Source organism: Lithobates pipiens, unplaced genomic scaffold (assembly GCF_037356315.1).
Source record: "Lithobates pipiens isolate NorthernLeopardFrog02 unplaced genomic scaffold, aLitPip1_a1.2 Scaffold_16, whole genome shotgun sequence".
Lineage (NCBI taxonomy): Eukaryota > Metazoa > Chordata > Amphibia > Anura > Ranidae > Lithobates > Lithobates pipiens.
Window position 1 is genome coordinate 251,369,952 of NW_027507748.1, and position 13,149 is coordinate 251,383,100.

Below are 13,149 nucleotides of genomic sequence, written 5' to 3' on the forward strand. Positions count from 1 at the left end.
TTGTCCAAATATGGCCAAATGTGGCATGTAAGGGGGCGAGGAGTGCTTAAAGCGGAAGTTCCATTTTTGGGTGGAACTCCGCTTTAGGCTGGGTTCACAACGCTGCGGCAGCGAGAACCAGATGTGATTCGCACCGCACTGCAAATCACATCCGATCTCTGTGCGATGCGAGTTCAGCCATACAGATAGTATGGCTGAATTCGCATCGCACCCGCCGCAAACTCGCACGGGACCCTTTTTTTGGTCCTCAGCAGAATCGGATCGCATGGGTGTTCACACCATGCGATCAGATTCCTGTCTGAGTTTGCAGATCGCACTGCGATATGCGAACTGATCTGGGGGTGTCATTAACATTTCACTGACACTCCCAGCAGTCCGCATAGGGCAGTGTGAACTGCCGGAGGGAGGCATGCGATGCAGGAAAAAGCTGCGGATTCGCGGCGTTCCCGCATCGCTCCGGTGTGAACCCAGCCTCAATGCATAGAAAGCTCTCTACAGTTATATAACTTTTCTGTGCAACCTAAACAAGCCACAAAATGACGGTTATTGCTTTCTTTCATGGGATTACAGGGGGATTGCCTGGCTCTTGATTAAATCCACTTCATTTCCAAGCTTCTCAAAGCTCAACACTTTATCCATGGACGTTGTCAATCTCCTTTACACAAACCAGACAAGGAATCATATTTACTTAAGTAATTTGGAACCAAGAATGTGATCTCTCTCTCCTGTGCCCTACACGTGCAAAGTATGGGTCGTTTAGGGGTCTTCTTATGGATGAGCCCCTCACACACTGCACAGCGCCCGCATTACAACCCGCTACAGCACCACCTTCTGTGACAGCTCCTGCAACTCAACCAACCTTGGAAAATATACTCGAGGCCCTCCCTCGCTTCCTATTGGCTAGTAAGTGTCAAGTGCTTCATTTCGATTCGTTAGACGCAGTGTCGGTCAGCAGCAAGGTAGGCTGAGCGCTGGTCACCCCAGGCTCTTGTGGATGAAGTGCAGACGGTACAGCCGGGGCCCCGGGGGAAGCAGGAGACGAACGGGCCTCGGACAGGATGCATAGCGGAAGGGCCCCTCCTCAGCCCATGTAGACATAGATTTCCTGACGTGAATGCGTTAATGTGCGGTTTATCTATCGGTGCATTTTGTGGACCCTGTTTTTTATTTTTTTATTTTTTTTATTCGTTTAGATATAACGGTGCCGTGTGAAGCACACTGGGTGTGAGCAGACAGAACTTGTGTCCATGCGGTCACATTGGAGAGCTTGTGAACGCCTATGTTTCTCCTGGGTTCAGAGTGTGAATGATGGAAAGGGAGCCTCCTATGTAATGTCACCTTAGAAGCTGCCTTTGTCATACTTGAATCTTCTGCTGCAGGGGACTTGCCGTTTTTCATGTTGTGTTGGCCATTTTTTACTTGCTCCTTCTGCCCTTCCTCCTGTCTGGATACATGAAGCGTTGTAAGTCAGACGAATTGCACCCCGAGGAGGTGGCTGCTGCACAAGATGCACCTTTGCCACCCACTGTCATGGAAGTGCGAGGATCCGATTGCCCAGCGCCTGGGGATGTGGGCTCAGCAGGACCGTCTGTCACCCAGGCACCCCCTGTCTACACACGGACCAAACCGCCAGACCTCAAGGTAATTGCAGGATGCCTGGAATCACTACTACAGTTTATGCACATAGCTATTTTATAGGCTTGGCATCATTTTCCAGCGCTTTCCCACATCTGGTGAGCCCCACGTGCCACATCTTGCCTGTCATACAGGTGAATCATGCGCTTGTAAATGCTGAGGCTTCTTTGGACGTCCAATGTATTTTCCAAAAGTGGAAGTTTCGCAGTTGGAAAATGCGTCAGGCGCACATATGTGGTGCAAAAGAAGCAACGTCGTTTACAAGAGCCTGACCATTTACAACCATTCACTTATATGGCAGGCTGTATGCAGCACATGTAGCTACCCCACTCACAGGTAAGTTACGCTAGACATTCAAATGCCTGTTAAAACCAGGTGTGTACCAGGTGTGCATGAATTACTGTCGTTTTACCATCATGCTTGAGATAATTGTAGCCATATTAGTGCACGTGCAACAGAAACAATTAAAGCAGAAGTAAACCCGCACATTTTTTTTTTTTTAAACCTGCAAAGCAAAAGGCATAATGAGCTAGTATGCACCGCATACTAGCTCATTATGAAATACTTACCTTAGAACGAGGCCCCGACATCTGGCCCGATCCACGCCAAGGGAGCTGACATGCTCCCTCGGCGTTTCTTCCGGGTATCGCTGTGAGTGGCCGGAGCCGCGATATCGTCACTCCCGCGCATGCGCGCAGGAGATTTCATTCCGGCCGGCCAGCCACTGCCGGATTTTCAGGACAAGAATCACCTTGTGCGCATGCGCCTCTGCAGTCAGCGGCGCATACCGAGGGGAATATCTCCTAAACCGTACAGGTTTAGGAGATATTTTTTTTACCTACAGGTAAGCCTTGTTATAGGCTTTCCTGTAGGTAAAAGTAAAAAAATTGAGTATACAACCACTTTAAGCACTGTCCATAATACCTTTTTTTTTTTTTGTAAACTTGTACTAACATCCAACAATTGGATGTTGGTGCAAATAAAAAAAGTATAACGGACAGTACTTAAAGTTGAAGTCCATGCAAAAACTAAAATCCCTGCATCTATAGCCAGCAGCATTCTAAAGCCCCATACACACTCAGATTTTGATTTTCTGCAGATTTTTACCTTCAGATTTACCAAAACCATATAATATGAGGTCCAACCTTAGGAGTTTCAATTTGTATGCAATCAGGCAGGCCCTTGCACTACATGGTTTTGGTAAATCTAAAGGAAAAACAGCATAATAATTTGATAGTGTGTATGGGGCTTAACACTAACCTATATAGACCTGTAAAGAAAAAAACGAGTATACAGTGATACCTCGGTTTGCGAGTTATGCGGTATACAAGCGTTTCAGAAGAAGAGCTATATTTTTTTTTAAATACTGACTTGATTTGTGAGCACTGTCTCGCAAGACGAGCATGACTCAAGCCATTGGTGTATGTATTACTGTATGTGGCCAGAGGTTCGGGGACGATTTAGAACTCGGAGACACTCTGAGACACTCCCAGCTGGGTGGGCAGGCATAACCTGTGCCGGAGCACCCGGAAGTGTCACTAGTTTCTGAGCGTCACCAGCACCCCCACACCTCTGGCCACATACAGTACTGCATACACCAGCAGTGGTTGTGGAACAAATCATCTGAGTTTCCATTATTTCTTATGGGAAAACTCACATTGAAATATGAGTGCTTTGAATTACAAGCATGCTTCTGGAATTAATTATGCTCATAATCCAAGGTATTACTGTACATACCTTTCTGCAGGTGATCCAACCCAATCCTATGCTGAGCTGCGGCTTCGCTGTGTGGGTGTGTGCAGAGGACACTGCTGACAATGGAAGCCACATAGTAAGTCTATGGGCGAGGTCATTTCCTATTAATTTTACAGCCGTTGTAGCACGCGTCCTCTGCAGAGCTTCTGCCGCTAGGGATCGGGTTGGATCGCCTGCAGAATAGTAGGGGTGCAACGGATCAAAAAACTCACGGATCGGATCGTTCCTCGGATCAGAGTCACGGATCGGATCATTTTTCGGATCAACAAATAATAATTGAATTTGCAAAAAAAATTCCACCGCCATATAGTCCCCACTGTAATAGTCACAATCTCCCCCACTGTAATATTGGCTGAGCATGGCTGGGTACGGCTGAGCATGGCTGGGTACGGCTGAGCATGGCTGGGTATGGCTGAGCATGGCTGGTTATGGCAGAGTATGGCTGCGTATGGCAGGGTAAGGCTGGGTATGGCAGAGTATTGGCAGGGTATGGCAGAGTATTGGCAGGGTATTGCTGGCTATTGCAGAGTATTGGCAGGGTATGGCAGAGTATTGTCAGGGTATTACTGGGTATTGCAGAGTAGGCTGTCAAAGAGCAGCGCTGTGGGCACTACAGATGCAGCCCACAGCATTGCATCCATCCGATCTCTCCACCTCCACTGTACAGATTAGTACAGAGAGGGGAGAGAGGAACCGGCATCATGTCATGTTTGTTTACAAGTGATTGCTCCGCCATTTGACGGAGCGATCACATTGTAAACGGCATGGGTGTAGAAAGATGGCCGCCACTTCGGTGCTAGGCCAAAGCCATGGCCTTTCCTAAGGCCTTGACCGCGGAGCGCGGCGTGTGCCGATCCGAGCGGATCACTATAGTGACAGGTCGCCAGTTGACACAGCTATTCGCGGCTCTCTGCACAGCCAGCGATTACCAGTGCTGAAAGCACACAAAGTGTGTTCAGCAGCAATCACCGCAGGTAATCACTGACTGAGCAGAGAGCCATGAATAGGGCAGCCGCCAATGACCTGTCATTATGGTAAATGGGGCTGGCGGCCACACCTAGCCACGGAGAGCCAGTAATCTCTGATTCCTGCTGCTACTATTCACACTAGCCCTAATTGCATGTACAATTGTAGCCTAAATGTTATACAGTTTACACTAAAGTGACACTAAAGCCCCATACACACACTATCAGTTTTTCTGCTGAGTTTTTCCTTCAGATTTACCAAAACCATATAATATGAGGTCAAACCTTAGGAGTTTCAATTTGTATGGAATCAGGCAGGCCCTTGCACTACATGGTTTTGGTAAACCTGAAGGAAAAACTCAGCAGAAAAACTGATTAGAGGTCGACCGATATATCGGCCGGCCGATATATTGGCCGATATTTGGCGTTTTTTAATTAATCGGCATCGGCCGATTGTGCTGTTAAAAAAGGCCGATGATATATTCAGCGCGACTTGCAAATGACTTCAGTAATAGAAGTCAGTGTAAGTTGCCTGGAGACTTAGCGACTTGTCTCCTCTCTGGGCAGTCTGCCAAGATAAGAGCAAAAAGATACAATGTTTACACTTGAATGAATGAACTCATCTCAGTTTGTAGAGTTCTCAGTTTAACCATTTAAAGACTAAATCTTTTTTGATACTTGATGCTTACAAATAAAAATCCTGTACTTTCTGCTAGAAATTCACTTAGAACCCCCAAAACTTATATATATTTTTTTAGCAGAGATCCTAGGGAATAAAATAGCGGTTATTGCAATATTTTATATCACACGGTATTTGCGCAGCGGTCTTTCAAACTCAATTTTTTGGGAAAAAATACACAGATTAAAAAAAAAAAAACAGTAAAGTTAGCCCATTTTTTTTCATCCAAAAGTTTTGATTACCTGTTTTTGTGTAATATATATATATATATATATATATATATATATATAAAAAAAAAAAAAAAAAAAAAAAAAAATATATATATATATATATATATATATATATATATATATATTTCATTCTAAATTATACATACAAGTGAACTGTTTGGATGTTTGTTTTGTTTAATAAATGTAAGACATTTTCTGTATCACTTAAGGCTGCTTTCACACTGGAGCGAGCAGTCGTTGACGGTAAAACGCTGCCAGTTTTAGCGGCACTTTACCGTCACTTTAGCGGGGCACTTATAATCCAGCTAGCAGCCCAGGAAGGGGTTAAATGTGCCCGTGAAGCGCCGCTGCCAAATCGCATTGCAGGTGCTTCGGCAGCGGTGTCCATTCATTTCAATGGGCAGGAGTGGTGGAGGAGCGGTATACACCACTCGAAAGATGCTGCTTGCAGGACTTTTTTTTAACGTCCTGCCAGCGCATCTCCTCAGTGTGAAAGCACTCGGGGCTTCCACACAGACTGCAGGGGAGCCGTTTTGCAGGCACTTTACAGGCGCTATTTTAAAGTGCCTGAAAAACGCCCCAGTGTCTGTTATATTTTATGAGATGAAGGGGAAAAAATAAATAATTGGCCTAACTTATCGGCCCAAAAAAAATCGGCATCATATATCGGCCATCGGCCGAGGCGATTTCTAAATATCGGTATCGGCATCGGCCAGAGAAAAACCCATATCGGTCGACCTCTAAAACTGATAGTGTGTGGGACTTCACATACACACTACTTAATGGTCCTGTGATCTATTTTTCATGAAATTGTTTCTAACTGTGTTTTTCTTGTAAATGTTCTCTGTGAGCTTCTGAACCTAGGGTTGCCACCTGTCCGGTTTTGACCCGGACAGTACGGGTTTAGGAGGCTGTGCCCGGGTTTCCCTCTGCCTCACACCCGGACAGCTGACAGGGGTACCATGGGGCCTCCTTTTACGAGCCCCAGCACACAGGGGGACCTGGACAGAAGGGGCATCGGAGCGGCGGGTGGGGGAGCAATTACAGAGCAATCAAAACATATGAGAGAGAGCGGGCGACAGACAGCTGCTGGTGCGGAAGGTTTTAATAAAATAAATGCGTAAAAGCAAACAATCCACTCACTCTCCATGTCAGAGTTGTATATGTCAGTCTGTGAAGTTGGATGTCCCATCCTCCCCTCCGATCCACGCTGCTCTTATCACTGAATCGCTGGAGGAAGCCAAGGATACAGAGCTGCGGGGAGACTGCAGTGAGCTGTCAGTCTGGGATGCTGTGACCAATCAGAGCAATTCAGAGGCTTAACCACGCCTCCATCATCAGAGGCTGACAGTTCACATGAGTTCACATGAGTTTCCCGATTCAGTGATAAGAGCAGCGTGGATCGGAGGGGAGAATGGGACAGCCAACTTCACAGACTGACATATACAGCTCTGACATGGAGAGTGAGTGGATTGCTTTTAAGCATTTATTTTATTAAAAACTTCTGCACCAGCAGCTGCCTGTCGCCTCTCTCTCCCTTATGTTTTGACCCTTCTGTGTTTGCCACCCCCTCCTGTGTATTTGAACCCCCCTCCTCTGTAATTGCCCCCCCTCCTCTGTAATTGCCCCTCTCCTCTGTATTTGCACCCCCTTCCTCTGTAATTGTCCCTCCCTTCTCTGTAATTGCCCCCCTCCTCTGTATTTGCACCCCTCCTCTGTATTTGCACGGGCCCCTCCTGTCACGCCACACCCCCTCCTGTCACACTCTGCAACCCCTCCTGTCACATTTTTCCCCCCGCACCCCCTCCTGTCACACTGCACCCCCTCCTGTCACACCGCACCACCTCCTGTCACACCGCACCACCTCCTGTCACACTCTGCACCACCTCCTGTCACACTCTGCACCACCTCCTGTCACATCGCATCCCCTCCTGTCACACCGCACCCCCTCCTGTCACACTCTGCACCCCCTCTTGTCACACCACATTCCCTCCTGTCACTCTGCACCCCCTCCTGTCACTCCGCACCCCCTCCTGTCACACCACACCCCCTCCTGTCACACTCTGCACCCCCTCTTGCCAAACTGCACCCCCTCTTGTCACACCGCATCCCCTCTTGTCACACTGCACGCCCTCCTGTCACACCGCACGCCCTCCTGTCACACTCTGCACCCCCTCTTGTCACACCGCACGCCCTCCTGTCACACTCTGCACCCCCTCTTGTCACACCACATTCCCCCCTGTCACTCTGCACCCCCTCCTGTCACACTCTGCACCCCCTCCTGTCACACTCTGCACCCCCTCCTGTCACACTCTGCACCCTCCCCTGTCACACTCTGCACCCTCCCCTGTCACACTCTGCACCCTCCTGTCACACTCTGCACCCCTTCCTCCCTCCTGTCACACTCTGCCCCCTCCTGAAACTCTGCACCCCCTCCTGTCACACTCTGCACCCCCTCCTGTCACACTCTGCATCCCCCTCCTGTCACACTCTGCATCCCCCTCCTGTCACACTCTGCATCCCCCTCCTGTCACACTCTGCCCCCCCTCCTGTCACTATGTGCCCCCCTGTCACACTCTGCTACCCTCCTATCACTCTGCCCCCTACTTTCACACTGGGGTACTGATGTAAAGAAGACTACTAATGTAAATTGAGATTTGAAAGAGGGTCTCTTGATTTAAGGAGGGCTCCTAATGTAAAGGGGCCCTTGATATGTGGAGTTACTGATATAACGGGCCCCTGCTGTTGTGAGGGAGGACTCTGATGTGAAGGGGGGACTCTGATCTCATAGGGGGACCATTGATGCTCAGTACAGTGCTCCTAATGTAAAGGGTGACTCCTGGTGTAAAGGGGGACGCCAGACTCCCGAAACCTGATGAAGGGGGACTCCTGATCTAAAGGGGACTTTAATGTGAAAGGGGGATTCCTGAACTGATGAAAGTCTTTAGGGGGCACTGATATAAAGGGACTCTCATATAATGGGGGTCTTTAATCTAATAGGGCACTGATATAAGGGCACTCTGTTCTAATGGGGGGTCTCTAAGGAGAGGTAAAAATTTGCTGTGCGCTGTTAAAGTGTTCGGGTTTAGCTTGAAGAAAAGGTGGCAACCCTACCTGAACCTCTCCTTTCTACCTACTTCCTGTTTCTTTGAAACAAGCAGTGCATATTAGTTGTGGTCATGTGCACTGCTCTACACTACACACTACAAATCCCATAGTCTCAGACTAGCAAGCAAGTGACTACATTCCTATATACAGTGGGACCATGGAGCATGAATGTAGCAGAGGGGTAGGGAACCTTGGCTCTCCAGCTGTTTTGAAACTATCCATCATGCCTCTGCCTCTAGGAGTCATGCCTGTGATTGTTAGGGTCTTGCAATGTCTCATGGGACTTGTAGTTTCAAAACAGCTGGAGAGCCGAGGTTCCCTACCAGATTACCGTAGCAAAAAAAATAAATATGGAATTTGGAGATTTGGCAGAGGCTGGGAGCAATAGAACCTACTTTTCCGAGTTAAGAATACATACAGTACTTGAATAGATTTATTTTTAAACCAGAGTTTATCGTCTCTTTAAATAATTGCACATTATATGCAAGATTAATTATTTCATCACAGAGCATCTTTACTTGAAATCATGTTTATAAAGAGGCTGCAATGTATTCTCTCTGCCTGTATGTGTTAAAGCCCAACTCCAGGGGGAAATAAAAATGCTCCTTAGCAGTGGGGCCGCCCCTGCACTGCAAGGATTAAATGCTTGTTTAGGTCTAAGGTACCACGAATAGCATTTTTTCTTACCAGATCTCTTCTCTCCCAGCAGCTAGCACTCTCCTGTACTCCCCTACAGTCTTATAGTGAGCTATCCCTCAGGGTCCTCATGTCCAGTGCAGGGCTATAGACCCTGCATTCTATTTGATGATGTCATAGAACCTAGGACTGGTGGAGCAAAGGAGAGAAGAGACTGTTTGTACTGGTCTTACAATCTGGAGGGAGCCTGTGAGAGCGGAGGATTGGGTAAGAAAACTTGATTTTTATGGCACCCAGACCTAATTGAGCACGTAACCTCTGCATTGGGGGGGGGGGGGCAGTTCCATTGCAAAGGACCATTTTTACTTTACCCAGTGTTCTGCTTTAATGTGTATCTAAACCCATGTGCTGTTTTTTTGTGCTCTTTTCCCTTTATTTTCATCTGGTCATCCAGCTAGTAGCTCACTTCTTTTAATGTATCTTTGGAGGAGCACTGTAGCCACACTTGAACAGCAGCATTGTTACCTGCGGAGATGATGCTGTTAGATGGAGATGTTAGATGTAAAGATTGCCTTTACATAAATGATTAACACATTAAAGCTTGACACCAGGTAACACTTTTAAGCTGCAGAAGTTTTTTCTGGGATAAAGATTTTACATACTGTGGCGGAAATAATTATTTGATCCCTTGCAGATTTCGTTAGTTTTCCCACTTACAAATAAATTAAGGGACTATAATTGTTATCATGGGTGTATTTTAAATGATAGAGACAGAATATCAACCAAAAATCCAGAAAAAACATAGTTACATAGTAGTTGAGGTTGAAAAAAGACACAAGTCCATAAAGTCCAACCTATGTGTGTGATTTTATGTCAGTATTACCTTGTATATCACTGTATGTTTTGGTCGTTCAGGTGCTTATCTAATAGTTTTTTGAAACTATCGATGCCCCCGCCGCTGAGACCACCACCTGTAGAAGGGAGTTCCACATCCTTGCTGCTCTAACAGTAAAGAACCCTCTACATAGTTTATGGTTAAACCCCTTTTCTTATCATTTTAATGAGTGGCCCGTGTCTTGTTAAACTCCCTTCCGCAAAAAAGTTTTATCCCTATTGTGGGGTCACCAGTATGTTATTTGTAAATTGAAATCATATCCCCTCTCAAGTGTCTCTTCTCCAGAGAGAATAACTTCAGTGCTCGCAACCTTTCTTCATAACTAAAATCCTCCAGACCCTTTATTAGCTTTGTTGCCCTTCCCTGTACTCGCTCCATTTCCAGTACATCCTTCCTGAGGACTGGTGCCCAGTACTGGTCAGTATACTCTAGGTGCAGCCGGACCAGAGTCTTGTAGAGTGGGAGAATTATCACTTTATCCCTGGAGTTAATCTCTTTATTAATGCATGCCAATATTCTGTTTGCTTTGTTAGCAGCAGTTTGGCATTGCATGCCATTGTTGAACCTATCATCTACTAAGACCCCCATGTCCTTTTCCATCCTAGATTCCCCCAGAGTTTCTCCCCCTAGTGTATAGCTTGCCTTCATATTTTTGCCACCCAAATACATTATTTTACACTTCTCTACATTAAACCTCATTTGCTATGTAGTTGCCCACCCCATTAATTTGTTCAGATCTTCTTGCAAGGTTTCCACATCCTTTAGAGAAGTTATTGCCCTGTAATAAGTAATAATAAAAATGTTATTAATTGAGTTGCAGCTCAGAGTAAAAATAGGATTTTTAAAACAGCTTACCTGTAAAATCCTTTTCTTTGATGTACATCAGGGGACACAGAGTCATAGTAATAACTACCCTGTTTCCCCGAAAATAAGACCTAGCGTGATTGTCGGTGATGGCTGCAATATAAGCCCTACTCCCCAAATAAGCCCTAGTTAAAGTCCTTGTAGGTCTTATTTTCAAGGTAGGGCTTATTTTTGGGGAAACAGGGTAGGGCTTATTTGGGGGGTAGGGCTTATATTGCAGCCATCACCGAAAATTATACTAGGTCTTATTTTCGGGGAAACAGGGTATGTGGGTTATATCGGCGTATCAGGTGCTGGACACTGGCACGCCCCTTAAGGCGTGAACTTCCCCCATGTAACCCCTCAGTTTTGTAGCCAAGCAATCAAAGTGTATAAGAAGAAGAAGGGAGGGACCTCTTTGTCCCCTGATGCACATCAAAGAAAAGGATTTTACAGGTAAGCTGTTTTAAAAATCCTATTTTCTTTTCTTACATCAGGGGACACAGAGCCATAGTAATAACTATGTGGGATGTCCCATAGCAATGGCAACTGAATGTGGGAAACAGAATCAAGGAAACAGGAGGCCAGAGGACTCATACTGCAGTCTGCAGTGTATGCTGTGCCCAAAGGTAATATCCTCATGACCTTTAATATCGATTTGAAAAAAACATATAAACGTCTGAACCAAAGGCCAAGTTGCGGTCTTACAGATCTTAGCCATAGAGGCCTAATAATGCACCACCCAAGAGGCACTAATCGCCCTGGATGAATGTGCTCTTAATATGAGAAGGAAGAATTTTCTTCTTTAAGCTGAAGCTTGATCAATCACTTGACAAATCCATTTGGAAAATAGTGGCTCTTGATGCTGCCTGTCCATATCTTGGACCCTCTGGCAGTACAAACAAAACCTGTGTTTTGCGAATCTGAGCGGTCGCCTTTAAATAGATTCTGATCGCTCTTACTACATCAAGTGACTGTAGTGCTTTCTCTTCCCCAGATTAAGGCTTCTGGGGAGAAAGAAGGAAGAATAATATCTTGGTTTAAATGAAAACCTGTTACCACCTTTGGTAAGAATTCAGGATGAGGACATCAAACCACCTCATCCTTATGCATGATGAAATATGGCTCTTACAAGACAGAGTCGTTAGTTCCAATACTCTTCTAGTAGAAGAAATGGCAAGCAAAAAAAGATTATCTTACTTGTCAAAGAACCAAGAGAATTTCTCGTAAGGTTCAAACGGCTGATTTAACAAAGCCGACAAGACCAATTTTAAATCCTAAGTATTTAGAGGTGCCTTGATAGGGGGGATAAACTGTGTTACCCCCTGAATAAGCTACGCACCAAGAGTAGGAAGCAAGAGGCCGTAGGAAAAGACATTGACATGGCCTGGATCTGGCTCTTGATAAAAGTCAAGGCCAGCTTCATTTCAGATCCCATACGCAGGAATCCTGCCTATTGACATACTTCCTGGAGTGCCAACTCCTGGATCCATACCAAGAAACCTATGCCTTCCAGATTCTATAGTAAGTGATTCTGGAAGCCGGCTTCCTGGCATTAGTCAAATTAGACACTACTGAAGGAGATCACCCACGATCTTTTATAGAGTCTTATCTTTATCTTTTTATAAACTCCTTGTCCATAAAGTTGGATGAAATACTGGACCTTGTGCAAGAAAGGTCTGGCTATAATGGCAGAGTCAAAAGGACACCTACTGCCATCTTTATGATCTTGATAAATTATGATTTTCTGGGACCCGGCTGGGGTCACCAGAATCACCTCTTCTTGTTCCTGCTTAATCCTGCGGACAAGGCGCGGAAGTAGCAGAACTGGAGGAAAAGCATAGATCAGTGAAAACTGATCCCCTGGGAAGACTAATGCGTCTGTTCCTCCTGCTAGCGGACCCCTTGTTTGACATAAAGTTGTCGACCTTCTTTTTTTTTTATCCAGAAAAAAAACTTTATTCAATAGTATACACATACAGTCCAAATAAACACAATCAGTGTAAAACAATGAAGTACAGTGCAGAATAGCCCGAGAACATACAGTACATGAGTACATTCAAGTCCCCTCCCCCCCTCTAATCTATAACACAATAATGTTAGTAAGCGGTACGTGCATCAAACCAAGTTCTGCAGCCACGTAGATAGAGATAAATGTAAATTGCAGCGCCTAGAGCACTCCTGGTCCGAGCAGCCGGTCCATAACTAAATCATCCGGGGCAAGACCCGGAGTATCCAGCCACGGCCCCCATAGTTTTTCAAATTGATCAGGGCAACCTCTATGCTGATAGACTATTTTTTTCCATTCTCAGCGTATTACCAACAGTGGTGGTCCACTCCCGGACCGATGGAGGCGAGTCCGATTTCCAGTGGAGCATTATCAACTTGCGGGCAATAAAGAGC

The 13,149-nt window shown here is 45.9% G+C and overlaps 1 protein-coding gene across 1 annotated transcript in view; it reads left to right on the top strand.

Moving 5' to 3' along the window:
* Nucleotides 1–942: 942 nt before the first annotated feature.
* TMCC2 (transmembrane and coiled-coil domain family 2) overlaps nucleotides 943–13,149 on the top strand; it is a 252,850-nt gene continuing 240,643 nt past the window's right edge. Inside the window, exon 1 of the mRNA XM_077481293.1 lies at nucleotides 943–1,641. Within this exon, the coding sequence (XP_077337419.1) occupies nucleotides 1,453–1,641 (189 nt within the window). The 5' untranslated portion in view covers nucleotides 943–1,452. The remainder of the gene's footprint in view (nucleotides 1,642–13,149) is intronic.